The sequence below is a fragment of the Rattus norvegicus genome, chromosome 2 (assembly GCF_036323735.1).
Source record: "Rattus norvegicus strain BN/NHsdMcwi chromosome 2, GRCr8, whole genome shotgun sequence".
NCBI classification, from domain to species: Eukaryota; Metazoa; Chordata; class Mammalia; order Rodentia; family Muridae; genus Rattus; species Rattus norvegicus.
Window position 1 is genome coordinate 233783880 of NC_086020.1, and position 19446 is coordinate 233803325.

General features: G+C 40.5%; 1 protein-coding gene and 1 long non-coding RNA gene across 26 annotated transcripts in view; one reads left to right on the top strand and one right to left on the bottom strand.

The window, feature by feature from the left end:
- Positions 1 to 9703, bottom strand: part of Pdlim5 (PDZ and LIM domain 5) — a 168105-nt gene extending 158402 nt beyond the window's left edge. For 23 of the 24 annotated variants that reach the window (XM_039103056.2, XM_063282478.1, XM_063282477.1 and 20 more), the window contains exons 1-2: positions 9565 to 9703; positions 6530 to 6650 (exon numbers count right to left, since the gene is read on the bottom strand). In XM_039103056.2, coding sequence (XP_038958984.1) covers positions 6530 to 6625 — 96 coding nt within the window. In that variant the 5' untranslated portion in view covers positions 6626 to 6650; positions 9565 to 9703. 24 annotated transcript variants of the gene reach the window in all.
- A 2717-nt stretch (positions 9704 to 12420) lies between these two features.
- The window catches only part of LOC134485694 (uncharacterized), a 76457-nt gene continuing 69431 nt past the window's right edge, over positions 12421 to 19446 (top strand). For both annotated transcript variants that reach the window (XR_010063964.1, XR_010063963.1), the window contains exon 1: positions 12421 to 13043. This is a non-coding gene — a long non-coding RNA (uncharacterized LOC134485694). The remainder of the gene's footprint in view (positions 13044 to 19446) is intronic.

Here is a 19446-nt window from a genome sequence, read left to right on the forward strand (position 1 = left end):
AGTAGAGGAGCAGAGAAATGACTATCAGTAAAGTGCTTGCCAAGCCAGCATAAGGACATAAGGCCAGAAACCCACATTTTAACAAGGAAAGAAAGAAACAGATATGACAGCATGTGCCTGTAATCCCAGAGCTAGCAGAGACAAGAGGATCCCTGGGGTTCCCTAGACAGCCATCCTAGCCAAATCAGAGCACACCACATTTAGTGGAAGATCTTGTCACAAAAAATAACATGCAAAGTGGCTGAGGAAGAAGACATCAGTTGTTGACTTCTGACCTCCACAACCACGGGCAAACACACACACACACACACACACACACACACACACACACACACACAAAAAATGATCTTTTGCCATGTATCCAGAGAGTTGTGGTAACAGAGAGGAGAACTTAGAAAAAAAAAAAAAAAACAAATGAAAGAAATAACTATTAACAAAATGTCTGGATGAAGAAACTTTTTAGGTATCCCTAAGAAATTAACAATATCAGTTCTAAAGACAGAAATCTTTTCTCTCATATGCTCAATTGCAAATAGAAAATAATGAGCTGTTTAAGATGGAGAAATCTTCGTCTATCACTTGTAATTAAACCCTGTAGAAAGGGGAAACAGCTGGAACTTGGCCCATCTGATTGAAAAAGATCAAAAGTCTATTTCCACTCATGCTAGCACAGGTATGGGGAAAGAAGACGACCTCGTATCACCAGTTGGTGGGTCTCTACAAAGATATTTTGCAACACCAACCAAAATTACAAACATATGCAAGTCTTGGACTTGCTGTTCCATTTCTAGGAACTCATCTAGTAAATACACTGGGGGTTGTGGGGGTGTGCATGTGTGTGTTGTGTGTGTGTGTATGCATCTGGGTGTGGTGCATGTGGGGGGGATGGTGTGTGTGTGTGTGTGTGTGTGGGTGTGTGTGTGTGTGTGTGTGTGGTTGGGGGTGTGGGATGGTGTGTGTGTGTGTGTGTGTATGTGTGTGTGTGTGTAGGTAGGTAGGTGTGTGTGTGTGTGTGTGTGTGTGTGTGTGTATATACACTTGCATAAAAAAATTATACCAGTGTCAGTAAATAAAAAAAACTTAGGAAAAAAAAATCTAACAATCCACTAACGTAAACTGCTTACATAAATTATGACATATCCGAAAGAACTGTAGCAGTTTTGTTTTAGGAAGACATGTTAGCTGATGTTAAGAGAAGAAAGAAACTGCCGAGATTTTCTTTCTTAAAGATAGTAACTAGCTCTTGTGTCAAAAAGGTATACACTGATTTATATGTATGCATACAGATTATCTCCAGAAGTATGTGGAAGAAAATGCTAAAACTGAATATTACAGAAAGAAATTAGTAACAGGGCAAAAGCATTCAAATCTTTAAATTCTAAAGCAGAGGAATATTTGACTGAAGAAAACTCTCATAGCAGGAAGGGGTAAAGGATTAAGCAGGATTTCTTAAAGATCATATTTGTCTGAGGTTGTAGGCTTTGAAAAGTATTTCTTTTCTCTTTTTATTTTTTTTCTTTTTTCATTCTTTCCTGTTAATGTTCAACATTAATTTTAAGCTCTTACTTGTAGGCCTCTCAGGGACATGGGCTGCCCCTGTGTAGCCCTCCTGAGTACTAAATGCACAAATGCCAACAAGCACTGTGAACTCTGCCCCAGCAATTGACAGATAAATGGATAACAACATATCTATGGGCTATAAAAGAAACTAGAGTATCTGCTGAAAGGGTGGATTACTCCACTTACTCAACAAGAAAGAAGGCTAAGGACGATGGGCAAGGTGAACATAAAACTTAAGAAATTCAATTTAGGGGCAGGACAGATGGTTCCGAGTTAAGAACGCTTGCTGCTCTTACAGAGGACTTAGGTTTGGTTCCCAGCACCCACATGATGGCTTATAAGAGACCATAACCCCAATTCCCAGGGAATCCAGTGCCTTCTTCTACCTTCTGTGGGCTCCATGTACATATGCAGTACACTTACATACATACTGGCAAAATACTCATACACATAAAATAAAAATAAATAAAAACATCTTTAAAGAGAAAAAAGATATTGTGCTTAACCAGCAGCATAAGAAAATTCTCCCAAATCCAACATTTAAGTTCAATATATATTGCTTTGCCATTTGACTCATTACTAAGAACTACTGTGATTCTCTCTGCATTACTGTAAATGGACCCTGCCTTCAGTGTGGTTGGAGCTGCTCTGCTTCTGGAAGAGCTGAAGATGGGTGAGCGGTGAGCTGCTATCCTTTACTTTCTCAAATCAATGCTTTCCCTTTTCATTTCCCCTCTGCCATTTACTTGCATGCAGAGAAACACTGACATTTCTCACCACAGTGCTTCACTCTGTCAAGTTCTACATCACACGCTCAGTCTCTGTTTTCACCTCAGACATGGAGTAAGGGCCTAGAGTCTCCCTTGCTGAGGCTGAAGCACAATAATACCCTGAAGTCACCAAAAGAACAAGCTCTTTTGTGTCCAAAAAAAAAAAACCAGTATTAGCACCTAGATTAGTAAAATCTTATCAAGATTTATCCTGAGGAAATGGGAATCTGGGCAAGAACAGCCACAAATAAAACGTCAGGCACAAAGGCAACAGGTCAACTTCATATCCACACATACCAACACATACCATGCCCAACACCACCAAAGTTCTCAACTAACCAAAGTAGATCACAAGCCTCTATCAGCCCTCTCCATTCACAGGGGAAACACTAACTCCTAAGTGAACAGTTACAACGAAGCCCTTAACGAAGCCCTTCTCTATTTAGGTCTAAAGTGCTAGTCTGACAAGCCAAGCCCTGTAGGACTGTTTCCTCCATGAGATACAAGAGTTCTTCTTACCAGTAAGATTCCTCTTAAAAATAACTTCCCTACAAAACCAGTATCTGTGAAGATCAAATAAGTTTAAAATCTTTAAAATTACTCATTTGTAATAAAATAGATTGATTTTTTTTTATTCCTTTACAACAGAAAACTATCTTCAGAATTACCTTAAGGTGGCTGACATCTGTGGCCACAAAAGAGAAAATCACACCAGAAAAGTAAGAGTTCCAAACTACTCCCCACCCCATCCCCTCAAACATGGCAATCAGTATCTTAAAAGCAGCAAGTGAACATACATGTGAAATATACATTATGTAGTCACATAAACGAAGTTAACTTTGTAACCGGGCACCATGACTCAACAGCTTTAAGCTAACAATGGACCCATTTAGTCAAAGTAAGATAGTTCTCTCTCATCTCAGCTTAAAGGGACTGGAGGGTGTTTCAGTCTGTTCCCCAGGAGAGAAACTGCAGTTGGCATGTCTGCAGAAGCACTCAACCGCATTCACAGTTAACCAGGAGTCAAGCAATGACAGGGAAAGCATTTAATCTCATAGTACACTGAAAAATGACAGAAAAACTGGAGGTATTCAAATTACATCCTTTGAGGACCATTTCAATTAATGCCTTTTAAAGAAACAAATCCCTCCCAATACAGAAGATTTACACACACTAAAACTGAAAAACATGACCAGCATGCCTGTTATTTCATCAAATACTGTCACGTGATAAATATAACACACTCTTCAGTACTACAGAACTGGCCTTTCTTCTTTACCATATAACTTTGTATTTCCCAAAACTATAGCTTCAACAGCTTCCAGGAGGACTGCCTGTAACGTCCAAGTAAATGAATTCCCAGCCAAGTCTTCCATATTCCCTGATATACCCACAAAGTGAGTTCCATACTTGAAAAACTGGCCTATTTCTTCTACTTTTTAAAATCCAACGGAAATGTGTCTGAGCTTATAACAATTTATTCTCCTCTAACTCTTGAAAATCAGAATCGATTTTTTTTTTTACAGAGTATAAAAAAACACCTAACCTCATTCTATTCTGCTAAAGCAACTTCCAAAACGAGTTTACTGGAGAACTGGGAGCTTACTGGAGGAATCCAAACACTAGTAATAAAGAAAAGACCTCTGGGGTCAAACGTCAGATAATAACACTCAGTAAAGTACTTCAACTTTGAGGTCTTGAATCATAAAGATGGTTAAACACAAAAAGTTCTTATAACTTCACCAAGAGGAAAAAACAGCTTGACAAAATATACCCTTGAATTGTTCAACTAGTCTCCTATTTCTTCTTATAAAATATACTGGCAAAGACCAACAAACCAACATTGCTACAATGAAACCCATCCCCACATTCCATGGCTTCAGGGCTGGTCCCATAAACACAGGGTCATAAAAAGAGGCCTGCGAACTCCAGCAGCAACACTCCATTTTAGAGAGAAAACAGAAAACAATGACATGCTCACACTGTTGTCCCAATATGAGCACTGCTGAGAACACTGGTGGGAGCTGCTAAGCCTACCTTAGAAGCCCACCCACTGAACATCGCCCAGTATAAATGGAAAAGCTTGGTAAAATGCTAATTTGGTAGTATGCTTGCTTGTCCAACCAGATCAGAACAGCATCCTTAAATGCTACTACAACAAAATCTCAGGGAAATGGAACTTTTAAGTCCCTGACAGGGGCTTATATTTACCTTAAATACAGCTTAATCCCCCAAAGGGCCAGTGTTCTATGGATTGGAAATGACTCTTAGAGTTCAACACATCTCATCAAGGAAAAACTGTAGATTTCTGAATTCTAAAGATAAAGGTGTACAGGCTTCTGTGTTTCTTTTGGTTTTGTTTTTCAGTTTGAACATTCATTAAGTAAAAGTAATAACATAATAATGAGTGCCATAGTCCCTAAAACTGAGAGATTAAATGTTTCAGGCCTTTCATTTTCATCATATATTATTACAAAAGACAATAAATAATTGAGGTTTTAATGTACCAAACTTTGATAGAACATTCACATGCATCATTACATAAGAGAACCATTAAATTACGCATTTTAAGGCATGCTATCACGTTTTAACTGCTTCTTAATAGTATTAATTAAAGAACCTGATGATCACTGAAAAATACTCCAACCATTCTATATAAAAAAGCAGAATAAGTGTGATCATTGAGGTAATTAAAGTAAATATGGCATTGGTAACAGTAACAATCTTGACACAATACAAATGTTATTAGCACAAATTTTCATTAGACACTGTATTGGGCATGTTTAAACTGAAACCATTTCAGGGGTTAAAAATAAGGATACTAAGAGGCCAAGAGCCTAGCTTCCCAGTTGAGCCAACATTCCCTTCTCTCCTCCCCTCCCCTCCCCTCCCGATCCTGTCCAGTCCAGAATGAATTGCATGCCCCACTGCACAGGCCCAAAAAGGTCACAGGAGATGGCAGACACTTTTGTAAGAGAACAGAAATAACTGAGCCGCTTTGTTAGAGTGGTCGCTTTTAATCAGCATGTTCAAAATCCCTTAATTAGCACTCTGTCTACACAGGGAAAGCATTTCTCTGTGCCAGGGAAGGGCATGCATGTGTGTACATAGTGTTCCCTCTTATCAGAATCACAACCCAAGGCTAGTACCTTAGACTAGCATGTGCCAGGACACACGCGCACACAGACACACAGACACACAGACACACACACACACACACACACACACACAGACACACACACGGAATTATACAAATAAATAATAGTAATAATCACCTCTTGGTGAGTGAAACTAGGCCTGATTATAATTATCCCCTTCTCAAAATCATCAAGACATTCTAAGCCTAGACATAATGATACACACCTCTACTCTCAGCACTGGGGAGTAGGAGCAGGATGTCTCTGAGAGTTCAAAGCCAGCCTGGTCTTCATAGAAAATTCCAGACCAGAGCTACACAGTGTCAGTCTCTCCCCTGACTCTCTTCCCTTATTTTCATTCTCCCTCTGTGTCCAGACACACAGAGATATCTATCTTGACAAACAGACAGACAGACAGACAGACAGACAGACACACACACACACACACACACACACACACACACACACACACACACACACTGTATCCAGCTAAATCCCCAATGTGGTAAAAAGTCAAATCTCAATGACTCATAGGCTGACCACGTAGCTGGAGATCCTCACCCTTCTCTCCACAGACCTAAGGAGTTTTTTTTCCCATCTGACTGCTGACACTACCTCCACTAGAATGTGAGCTGAGGAAATAATGCCTAAACCAGTCACGGTCACTCATGTTAACACACAGTTTGGGGAACTGAAAGGGTCATTAAAACTTGATAGTACAATGCCATAGAAGTACTTCTGAAGAAATTAAAGCTCAGAGAATTTCCCAAACTAGGGGCTATTCAAAACCTTACGATTGGCTCCTCAGTTAGATGTTTCCTATTTTAGTTCTGCTAATATCAGAGAACCTGAAAATAAGCTGGACTTAGATAAGCTATCCTTGTCGGGTACCTTCCATGTACATCTTTATTAGACTGGCAAACCTGGTAAGAAGGAAAAAACAAGACCCCACGATTGTAATGAGTTGACACAAATCAAAAGAGAATTAGCAATCCAGTCTTGCAGTTCCCAGGACCAGACAGGGAACCAGCATTTGCAGTAACGTCTGTCAAGGTTGCTTACACTAGAGATTGTCAGAGGCATGTTGAAATCCTTGCCACCTTGGAGCCGGAAACCCCAAGGAGCTGGGCCAACCAATGACACATTGTAGTTGCTCATGGTTCGAAGGATTCGATGTGCAGTTCTAGAAAATGAAAGAAAATTACATAGTTAATTAAAATGCTTATTAAAAGCCTAATTTCATTTATCAATGCATTTTCTATAAAGCCAACAAAACTGTTCAGCATTTTGGAATTGTAATTATTCTGATTTAGAACCGTAACTCCTAGCCTCCTCTATTGGAACATGGTATTTTCCACAGTTAAGGGACCTTTAGTGCACATTATCCCTGAAGTCATTCTTCCTTAGAAACTAGAATCCCTAAAACTAGTGTGGCTTCATCCTCAGTGGGTCAGATATCTACATATGCTGGTAAATCTGGTGTGATAGAAGAGAAGTTTAGGTGGAGTTTAAAATGTGTAAAAGTATGACAAGGAAGGAAAGATAAGGTTGCTGATGTAACAGTTCAGAATTTCTAAGTATGAAATATGTCTAAAACTAGGCTTTTGTTTGTCTAGTTCTTTGTTTATGGGGTTAGGAAGTAAACCTAAGTCCTTATTTTTCTTTCATCTAGGCAGTGATGGGCCACATTCCAGAACAGGTAGTATCTTACTCTAAATTTTTGTTTTCTTTTATGCTTATACATAATCCAGCAGAGCAGAGACTAAGCCTTCCTAAGCGAGTAAATGAGGCTATGTTAACCATAACTGAAATACAAGGTTAACCTTAATGAAACTAAATTGGAGCCTTAGAAAATTACCATGATGCAGTGCTTTTTCTTTTTTTCTTTTTTTTTTTTTTCCTGTCTTGCTGTTCTTAGGCTCATAATGACTTCAGGGTAGCTCTTTTAAAAGCTCAAGTTGACTTAAGAGGGTCCTACTGGTAGTTAGGAGGCATTGGGAATAATGAACATTGTTCCCTCTTTAAAAAGAATAATAGAGATATACAGTTCTTCTGTCTAAAAGTATGGCAGGTATATGATGTTATAATGCTTTAAAGACACTTGTCAAAACAAAGCTTTGGGGATAGAAATATATCTCAGTGGTACAGAGTCTGTGTAGCATTTATGAGGCCATATATATATATATGAGTATATATATGAATATATAGTATATTGACATGCTTGATTTAATAGATGAAGTCTGATCAACCGTGTTAATATACTACTTTTTACATCCACTTTAACACCTACCCATGTCATCAAGTTCAGCAGCAGCACACGTACCACAGAGAAGGCAAAAAACGGACGCCTTCTTCTCAAGAATGGAAAATGAGGCAACACTTTAAAGGAAATCTAGTTCCGGGATATTGTGCACTGCAAATCTTTTAAGGTGGAATGGTAGTGCCGAACTATTGTGTTGTAGCGTTACTTCCGTACCGCAGTAGTAAGCAGTGGCTATAGAAAAAGACCCACAGGAAGCCAACGGGCAGGTGAAAACTAAATGCTAGGGAGTTAATAACAAGCTGGAGCAGGATCTCCCCAAGACCAGTAGAGGCAGTCTTGATCGTGCCATACAGTACAAATAAATCAGTAAACCAACTGATAGTTCCCAGGCCACTGTCGTCTCTTAATCTTTAACTGTGTCAAGGGAAGAATGTGAAAGTTACGCTAAACGCACTCTGGCTCCATTTTTCCCTAGGAGAGAATGTGGGTATCAGCCCACATCCATGTAACTTCCCTTTTCTTAGGGACTCCCTTCCTGATTTCTCCCATTTGTTATTAACATTTCTAGTACTAGTCAAGTCAGCCAAACCGCAACACCAGTCTCTTCCCTAAACTCCCTTTCCGCTAGCTTCACTTGGAATTCATTTGTCTTAAAATATTCTGATCCTTAAGCAAGGGCAGAATTGTCATTGGCCTTTTCCAAGTCTCCCCCATGTGGTTATTAGTGCCCAAACGCTAAAATACCAACCAAGCAGGCAGGAAATAACAGCTTATTCTGCTTTCAAACATGTAAAAAACGTTGGAATTTCTGTAGAGTTTTGGATTTTCTTTTAGGGGCAGTCTAAATAATGCCTTCCATCTACTGCTGGTGAGGGACGCTAAAAGTGGTTTCCCACACTTCAGTGTCAGCTTCTTTGGTGTGCGTAACGGGGCAGACCTACTGTGGTGAGTGGTAAGCCCTTCAATTAAGACTACCTAGAGATTCTTTCTCTCCTCCTGAGATAGAATGGTGGGCGGACTAAAGAGCTAAGGCTTAGGATGAAAGAGGATGAGACGTTTCCCAGCTAGGGTTCACGCCTAGCCAAGTTGGCCAAATAAGGTTCCCCAGCTAGCAGTTTCCGTAGCAGGCGGGTTCAGACGTCCTCGGGTCAAGAAGGCGGACCTGGGATAGGATCCGGCGATCACACCCTAGACCTGCCCAGCCCAGTCACGAATTTTCTTTCCAAGTTCTGCCCAGTCCATACGCCCTTCCTTTTTCCACTCATTGTCAAACGCCGCTGAAGCACAATCTGGCCAAAGCCCCAAAAAGTCCACCAGTTTCATAAAACTGGCGACCGCGACCGATCTAAGTGGCCTTTCATTCTAGACGCACCGACCTGTAACCCTAACAGGTTACACAACGGCAAATATTTCACGGAGGAGAAAATAAACGCTTCTCCGTAGCCCGGGAGCCAGCAAACAAAATAGCGCCGCTTTCCCGTGCAGGCGCACATTCTCCGCTCGCCAGAGCCTCCCAGGGGGCTGGCGCGCCCCAGGCCGAGGTGCTGCCCTTCGCCCCCCGCGGTCGGGCTCCGCGGGCGCCCCCTGGTGCGTCCGGCTCTCCCGAGCGCCGGTCCCGGAGAGTCCCGGCTCTGGACGCTGACCCGCGGCGCGCCGCCCTGCCCCGCACTTCTCACACCTCCGCGCGCACCGGGAGCACCTGAGGAGCCGCGGCTCTGAGGAAACGCGCACCCCGTCCTCCTCCCGTCCTGCGCCCCTCCACGCGCCGCACCCCGTCACCCGTTTCTCCCATCGCGGAGGAGGACGTGCTCCGCCGCCGCCCGCGGTCACTCACCTCCGGACCCGCGCGGCGCACCCTCCGCCTCAGACCAGCGCTGACAAGTGGCTCGCGGTGCCTGCGCCGTCCCTCTCAAGCCGGTGGGGAACTTCCGCCTCCGCGCTCGACCCGCCCCGCGCCCAAGGCTGGGCACGCCCCTTCTCTGATGGCCACACCCCCTGGTCCGGGCTGGGCGGGGCCGCACTGCTGCTGGCTTTGAAGGCAATGGAGTCTCCGGGTTGTACGCGGGGACTTGCTGGGGCCGGCTGTAGCCGCCTCAAAAACAATTCCCCGAGTGGAGTTTCGGTGGGCGTAGTCTCCGGGGTGTAGTCTTGGAGTGGTACCCGGCAAAGATCTAGCCTTCCGCTTCTCTGTTTTGTATTTAGGCGCTTTTCACTCCCGCAGAAACTTGAATTGACCCGCAGTTGGTCTGGCTAAAAATAGAAAAGGGCTTTAGCTAAATCTCTGTCTGTCGGAGCGAGTTCAGCGACTACCGCCTGCTTTTGTGAAAGACCTCTGTATACTCTCGAGAAGTGCAAACTCTGAAGTTTGCTTGTCAGGAAGGTGAAAATCGCTAACCCTAATATGCAGAAGTTAAATCTGTCGTCAAGCTAAAAGACAGCCACACAAAGCAGTAGGCAAAGTGATTCAGCCACCGATCCTCGGCTTACTTTTCTAATTCCAAATCAACAGCACGTTTACCTACTTCTGTAAAGTTGTTTGATTTTGCCCAAAGAATTTTTATTCACAAGCAAACTTTGGTAAAGTTTAGTGAACATTCCAAAAGAAACGTGCAGTTTTCTCTAACTCTTTGAATTGGCTTTTAAAATACTAAAAGCACAAGTGTTAACCAAGTGGCGTAGCAAACAAAAATAAACCTCAACAGAGGTCCCTCTAGAGGTACAAAGTCTGCCCTAGAGGTGCAAGCAAAATTCTAGAGTAGGTCCAAAGCTGTTGAAATAGTAGCCACTGGCCAGGAGTGACTATTTATCATTGGAAATGTTGATACTGAGATTTTTTTTTGGTTCTTTTTTTTCAGAGCTGGGGACCGAACCCAGGAGATTTTTTTTTTAGAGTTAAAATTTAGCTCACTGTAAAAACCTTTTATATTATCCTTATGAATCTAAATTTATACATATGAATAGGATAGGATTTCTAATAACTATAAGTTTCATTAGGACTACATTTCACTGTACTGTGGCCAACTTGACATAAATGTACCGGGTTTTTTTAAACTTTGTGAATTTAAAAAATAAGTATGTTGATTACATGTTGATATTATCTGCTTATTTACAACATTGTTAAAATTTATTTTCCTGTTTTAATGTATATACTAGGATGTGACTTGCCTATTTTGTTGGACAGTTTTTGATTGTACTACATTCTAAAAAGGAAACTAGTTTGCAGGGAAGATTTTTCCAGTGTGAGGTAGGTTTAGTGTGTTTTAGGGTTATGTTTCACAGCTCATCCAAAAGGAAACTGTTAAAAATGGCTACATGGAAACAAGTACCCCATGCAAATCAAATAGTAAGCCTTAACAATTGCCTCCATGAGATGGATGACAACCTTATTTACAATGTTTAAAAAATTTAAAGTTGCAACAGATTCTATAACATGTGATACACAATGCCACTTGTGACAAGCCAGTCGCTGGTGTAACCTTATAAGAGTTCATCTCTTCACCTCCTCCTCTGCTTGGTTGCTGACACAGTAAAATTGAACTAGATCAAGGCCATTTCATTACCATAGCACCAGAGAATAAGCACCTTGAGATGATAAGGGAAGGGCTAAGAGTGAATAGATTGCCCCCAAATGTACCTTAAGTTTTAGTCCTAATTGGAAACCTGGCCCTGCACCTCCCCAGCCCCAGTCCAAAGCCTGGAGAATGAATAAGCATAAGAATGGATAAATGTTACTTATCCAGTTGCCCTCTTGGAAAGTGGCCTTTTCCTGAGTATCATCCAAACTTAGAACCCTTAGTTATGGCTCCCAAAATCATACTTTTAAATAAACACTATCCATTCCATTTCCAGGAAATTATTAAACTATAATTAGCTCCAAAATTATAACCCTGTCTGGCATGTGTGTGACGGCCTCATTCTCTTCTTAGTAACGCCACTAGCATTACCACAGCCTCCCTAACAGTCATTATTACTACCAGCTCTACCAACATCACCATCACCTCTACCACCATCACTACCCCTACCAACATCACCACCAACTCTATCACCATCATCACCACCACCACCATTACCACCTCTACTGAGATCACCATTACCACCACCATCGCCGCTTGAGGCACCACACAGCAAAAGAAAACCTCACAAAACTACTTCCCTGGAAATGTTCTTAGATTCCAGTTAACTGCATACAATGGTTAGGTGAGAAGCACTTATCTTATAAATAGCTGTGGATATTGCTTCATACCAACTATATTACTTTATTGGTTCCAGGCTTTCTTCCAATGCCAAAGTCCTTGGGTGTTCACATTCCTCCTGTAAAATCCTGTGGAGTTTGTACATAGCCTATGTATATAGTTCTGGTACTTTAAATCATTTCTAAATACCCTACATATCACAGGGTAAATAGTTACTATGTTGCATTATAAAGAAAGAGATAAGAAACAATGCCTGTATATACTCTGGATAACTATAATTTTTTTCTAACAGTATGCTTCTGTGTTATGTTCAATCCTCTGATACAAAATTCCAACTACAGTGTCTGGATCGTATATACAAAGCACCACAAAGCATGCGTGGTACCAGTGGTACCAAGTAGGTGTTAAATTATAGCTATAAAAAAACTCCCCTAATTGATTAGATTAGTATGTCATAAAGAATAAGTAGGGAACTTTAGCATCTATTATGAATATACACTCTTTGTGGTACTTTAATTTCCTTCAACCATGTTTTTTTCAGAGAAGGAAACAGGTGGTTGAGGAGCATGATTAAATTTAATGGTAGCCATGGGGCTGGAGAAATGGCTCATCAGTTAAGGGTACTGGTTGCTCTTCCAGAAGACTGGGTTTGATTCCCAGAATCCGCAGATGTGGGCTCACAACCGCCTGCAATACAATGCCGTCTTCTGACCATGAGGGCATGAGATACTTATGTGATACATAGGCCCATGCAGGTAAAACACAATGCTCTCCCCAAGAGCCATAAACTCTCTAACAAAATCCCTAACACGAGGTGTAAGAATCCCTCTTTTGAGAGTCATGGTTTCCTAGAGAGACTTCCACATCATTCTTGGAATGCTGGCTATTGTTCCGTTCGGTTGCACCCGGAAGTGGAAGGTAAATCTCTGCTGCTGAAGACGCCATGCATTTTTGACACAGGACCCGGAGGATATGAGCTAGATCTGATCTTAAAGCCTTCTCCTTGAAGATTAGTCTTCATGTCGCCAGAAAGCACCATGCAAAATTCCCAAGGAGGGACGCAACCAGCTACGATACTAATGAGCAAGAACAGCAACCAGCATGTCATCGTACCCTTAAGGTGACAACACATACGCCTTTGGGGTAGCCAACAGCTCTCTAATTATACATAAGCCCCATCCGATGGAAGGGAAATCAGTCTGGTGCTGGGAATCTAGCTAACTACCCAAGGCTAGTAAAGTCACTGATCTTGGAGGAGAACCTAAAACTCCCAGTTTACTAAAACAGCATAATCCCTAACTACATTGTAAATATTTATCCTTCTACCCACAAACAATGTTTATCACCCTTATCAAGGAAAATTACCTTCACAGCAGATGAAGACCATTACAGAAAACCACAACTGATCAAAACTCAGAGATTTGGAACCCGTTCCCCAATGATCTACAACATAATCCAAGCACTCAAGGCTCAGGGATCGTTAGAGAAGGGAGCAGAAACAAGTAAGAGCCCGAAGGACAGGAAGTTTGCTCAGGGAAGAGCATTCCAGTTGGTTATCTAATACCAAATGGCCAGTTCTCAAAACATATTAAAAGAGACGATAAATTTTAATAGGACCAAAGTGGAGTATTTGGGAGAGTCTGGGGGGAGGAAGAAGAAGAGGGAGATGATGTAAGAATATTGTAATTCAAAAAAAATTTAAAAATAATTTTAAGAAGGATACAAAGCTTGGAAGGCCTAAGGAAAGGAAGGTTGAAAGAAAGAATGGAATAAAATCAAAACGCATCATGCGTGTATGAGATTCTCAAAGTATTAATAAATTACGGTTTAAAAATACCCATACACATAAAAAATAAAGTAATAAAATACTTTTAATTTAATGAGAAATAACTGCCATTTCATTAGGTTAGAGAGTCTTACAAACCAGAGAAAGAAGAAACACTAAAATCTAACATTCTGAGAATCACTCGTGTACCATTTGTAGCAAATTAGAAAGTAAATTTTCAGTTATTGGTCTGTGAGGGGAAATGCACTCCATGAACCACATCCTGGAGGACATACGCCTTGACTTGCCTTGTTGTGAGCTGCCACTGAGCCGTTCTGACTCCTCTTCATCTCTCTCCTTCATGACTAACATTTATAAAATGGTTAGTCATGATTTGACGGACGGTCTTTGACTTCACACTAGCAGGAAGAGAGCTGAGCCTTTGGGAAACCAAACCAACATCCATGGGCTTGTCAATTCTCATAGGGCAAAGCAATGAGGCACTGTAGAAAAATGAAACCATATTCAAAACTCCACCAAAACCAGCTGGAACCAAAATGGGAGTGGGGACCAAAAGATTAACCAACGTGGCCAAAGAGTTTGTAGACTATTCCATCCAAATATAGTATTTACCTAAGTGTATAAATGTTTGCTTTAGCATTTTATGATCCAACATATGACTCAGAACCCCTTGCAGTCCTTCAAAAATAACAGAAACCTTTCATTATGGGAGGGCATGGCCAGGATGAGCTTTTATAAGCCACCAACCACCTTAAAGTTTCTACATTACTTTATGTCAATGTATATCTTAAATCTCCAAAGCACTGTCAGGGAATGCCGGTTTATTGGTTAAGATCTATAACAGAGACGCAGCATTATCTAGTCTCACACTTGAATATTCAGTATTGGGGAGAAACAGAAGACTGTGCTATTTATTCTAATGGAAATCAAATGCACTCATAGGACTCTTGGGAGAAGGTCAGACTTAGGGTGAGTACAGAGAAAACAGAAAGAAATAAAAGGATGGTCATGAATATAAAACCAGACCTTCTAGGCAACCAAGGAAACATATACTCGAATAAGAAGGCAGGGTTTCAGTTTGCTTAAGTGATTCAAGTCTCTCCTTTTGAATGATATTAATAATTGCTGCTGAAATAAGAAGAACACTCTTAAAGGGGCAGTGCATCTTGCTGGCGGTCTCTAGTGAACAAAAAGGCTGGATTAGTAAGTTATGACTAAGAAGTGAGACTCCAAGGGACATTGAAAATGGTGCAGGAGCTCCGTGTCTGAGATAGCAGAGTAGAAAAATTCTTCAGACAATCACTGTTTTCCTCGGTGAATTCACTGAGGACTCACACCGCTCCTTGAGAAATTGGAAACCCGTGAATGATTTTGGAGGAAATGTGTGGGCAGTGATTGAAAAGGTTTGGCAGAGGAAGATGTTTGGGGAGGGAGTCTTGAAAGAAAGAAAGGGACCTGGAGCAGACCTTACTAATTGGTTGTGGCAAGAAGTTAATCTGCCAGTTCAATAAATAGTCTTTCTTAGATTTATGGAGAGGGGGTTTAGAATGTCACACCTTTCCACACATTTCTCCATCAAGGGTAGAGTTATAAGGACATAATTAACAAGCTAATGGACAAATGAGGTCTTAAGTAGTATTTTGGATTAGAAAGATCCTTGGGGGAAATATAATCTTACCATGCTTTATTTACAGTAAAACCCCTCCATCCAAAGAATACTACCTCCGCTAAGGGTGTTTAGAATCCCTTGTATGGAAAAGCAAGGGAACTGCTGTTTTGATTGGAAGGCATTCATGTTATAGGCACAGTGGAAAGCATGAAGGCATACCGTTCGTAGCCAAATTGAAGGGATGGAGTGCTGAAAGTGAACTAATAATTCATTAAAAATATAGCTCTAGAGTCCTGCCTGCAGAAGCCTCTCCTCGCACCTCCACTATATTCCCTGGGCAATATGCCCCTTAACGCAGATCCAGGGCCCTGCTAAGTATCTCCTGCCACCCCACTCAGCCTTTCCTTCTGGCCCATTTCACCTACAGACTCACAGAATCACCCTCCAAGGCAAACGAACCTTTGATAGCCATGTAGGCTAGATATTAGTAGGCGACCTTTGTTATCTTTCCTACTCTAGTCTCTCCAGCCTTACTCTTAGTTCTGTTGAAGCCTGCCTATAGGAGGTTCTCCTTCTACCCCATCTCCATTCTCTGGGGACTATGCCTTCTACAATAGACCAAGGGCCCCCAGTTCTTTCCAATGTCCTGTTTAGGCTTTGCTTTTATTCCAGCTTATTATTTTGTATAACCACCAACCATGAGAAGCGCCCTCTACAAGGGACCTTACAGTCACCAGAGCTGGTTAGGATCCACAATGGCCAACAGCAAGAGTAGAATATCCAGCCAGTATCTGGGTGGTGTTGACACATGCCTTCAATCCCAAATAAAGTCACATAAAAAGGCAGGTTCAAACACTTGACTTTCAGTAGAAACTCTAAAAGCCAGAAGGGACTGAACAGTTGTTCTACAAGCTCTAAGAGACAACAGATACCCACCCACACTACTATACCCTGCAAAACTATTACATACAAGCAATTGAAAAAGAAAAACATCCCAGAATGAAAACAAATATAACTAATTCTGTCTACCAATCCAGCTAGTCTCAGAAGGGACTAGCAAGAAAAGTTCAATCTGAAGAGGAATAAAAAAGACACAAGGAGGGGTTGGGGATTTAGCTCAGTGGTAGAGCGCTTGCCTAGGAAGCACAAGGCCCTGGGTTCGATCCCCAGCTCCGGAAAAAAAAAAAAAGAACCAAAAAAAAAAAAAAGACACAAGGAGTAAATCATCCCAGAATAGTAAGCAAAAGGCAAGAAAACATAGCACAACAACAAAATAATAGGAATCAATAAATACTGTTCATTAATAACTCTCAGTATCTATGGTTTCATTTACCCAGTAAAAAGACACGGACTAACAGGTTGAATTAGAAAAAGGATCTGTCCTAAAATATGGAACACACCTTTAATCCTAGCACTTAGGAAGCAGAGGCAGTCAGATCTCTGTGAGCTCAAGGCCAGCCTGCTCTGAAGAGTGAGTTCCATGATCTATGGAATATAGTAAGAATATAGAGGTACATAGTAAGACTTGTTCTGAAAAACAGTAAAACAATCAAACAAAATGAAAGAAAACAAGATCTGTCTTTTTGCTGCATCCAAAAAAAAAAAAAAAAAAAAAACACACCTCACTATCAAAGTTAGATATCACTTTAGGGTAAGCGGATAGAAAAAGTATTCCAAGCAAATAGTCTCAAATACCAAGCAGGTACAGTTATTTTAATATCTGACAAAATAGACTTCAAGCCAAAACTAATCAGTAGAAATAGTGAGGGACAACACATATTCACTGAAGAAAAAAATCCAAGCTGGTACTATGATTATTTGTGTATCAAACACAAGGGTACCCAAGTTCATAAAAGAAATGGTACTCTAGCTAAATCGCCTGTTGACCCTCACACAGTTGTAGTAAATAACTTTACTATTCCACTCTTGACAAAAGACATGTCGTCCTGACAAAAACTGAACAAAGAAATGCTAGAGCTAAATAATATTATAAAATCAAATGGACTTAGCAGACATCTATGGAACATTCCACCCAAACACTAAAACTTATGTCTAAGCAGATAGAAATTTCCAAAATTGGCCACATATCAAAACACAAAGCAAACAATACTATGTATGTTATCTGGTCACCAGGGATTAAAGCTGGGCATCAACAGCAACAGAAATAGAAAAAAGTATTCAAATGTATGAAAACTGAAAAAACTTAACTATTGGCTAAATGGTGCCAGTACAGAAACAAAGAAATAAATTAGAACCTTCTTGGTATAGGAAATTAAAATACAGCATACCTAAAATTGAACATGATAAAAGTAGTCCTAAGGGACAAGTTCATACACCTAAGTTTCTATATCCAAAAAGGGGGAGAGAATTCATATTATTAACTCAATGGGATACCCGGCAGGTCTAGAAAGTAAAAAATAGAGCCCAAAAATATAATCAAACTTGAGACTTCAGTCTATGAAATAAGAACAAAAAATTCCAAGTATTAATGAAATGAAGAGTTAGTTCTTTGAGAAAAATCAACAAGATTTTCAAACCCTTAGCTCAATCAACCAAAATATCTAGAGAGAAGCTCCAAATGAATATGAAAGGGGAACAGTAATATAGACACTGAGAAAATTCAAAGTATAGCAAAAGCTTACTTTAAAAAGCTTACTTTAAAAGTAGAATAACACTTTAATTCTACTAAAGTGTAAAACCTCAAAGAAATGGACAAGTTTCTTGATATTTACAACTTACCCCAGTTAAATCAAGACAAAATAAATAATTTAAACAAACCCATTGCTCCTAGTGAAATAGAAGCAGTAATTAATGACCTCCAAAACAAACAAACAAAGAAACAAATCCCAAGGCCAAAAGAATTCAGTACAGAATTCTGCCAGACCTTCAAAGAAGAATTAATTTCAATATTCTTGAAATTATTTCACAAAATAGGAGCAGGAAATAACATCAACAAATTTTTCTTACAAAGCCTTTATTTTTATATGAAAACCATACAAATGCCCATCAAAAGGATAAAATTATGTCATGATTCCTTATGAACAAAGATTCAAAAATTATTTTTTTTTACATTTTATTTATTTTTTATTAACTTGAGTATTTCTTATATACATTTCGAGTGTTATTCCCTTTCCCGGTATCCGGGCAAACATCCCCCTCCCCCCTCCCCTTCCTTATGGGTGTTCCCCTCCCAACCCTCCCCCCATTGCCGCCCTCCCCCCACCAGTCTAGTTCACTGGGGGTTCAGTCTTAGCAGGACCCAGGGCTTCTCCTTCCACTGGTGCTCTTACTAGGATATTCATTGCTACCTATGGGGTCAGAGTCCAGGGTCAGTCCATGTATAGTCTTTAGGTAGTGGCTTAGTCCCTGGAAGCTCTGGTTGCTTGGCATTGTTGTACTGATGGGGTCTCGAGCCCCTTCAAGCTCTTCCAGTTCTTTCTCTGATTCCTTCAACGGGGGTCCTATTCTCAGTTCAGTGGTTTGCTGCTGGCATTCGCCTCTGTATTTGCTGTATTCTGGCTGTGTCTCTCAGGAGCGATCTACATCTCAAAAATTATTTTAAAAATATTTGTAAACGGAATCTAAGATCATATGAAAAATGTCGTCTACTATGATCAACTTGGCTTTGTTCCGGAGATGCAGGGATGTTCAATATACATAAATTGGCAAATGTAATTCACCATATCAACAGACTGAAAAGCAAAAAAAAAAAAAAAAAAAAAAAAAAAAACACAGTACCATCTCATTAGATGTTGAAAAACCTTTAACAAAATCAGCACCCTTTCATGATAGAAGCCCTGGGAAGGTCTAGGGACACAAGGGGCATACCTCTACATAATAAAGGAAATTTAGAGCAAGCTCATGGTGAAGGTCAATCTAAAAGAAGAGAACCCCAAGACATTTCCACTAAAATCAGGAACGGGCCAAGGATGTCCACTTTCAATATCTACTCAATGTAGTACATTGTGTCTTGGCTAGAGGAACAAGCAACTGTAAGAAACCAAGAGAATATAAACAGAAAAGGACTAAGTCAAATTAACTGGATTTGAGATTATGTGATTTTGTACATAAAAGAACCTCAAATTTCCATGAGGAAACTTCTTATACACCCTTTCAGAAAAATAGCAA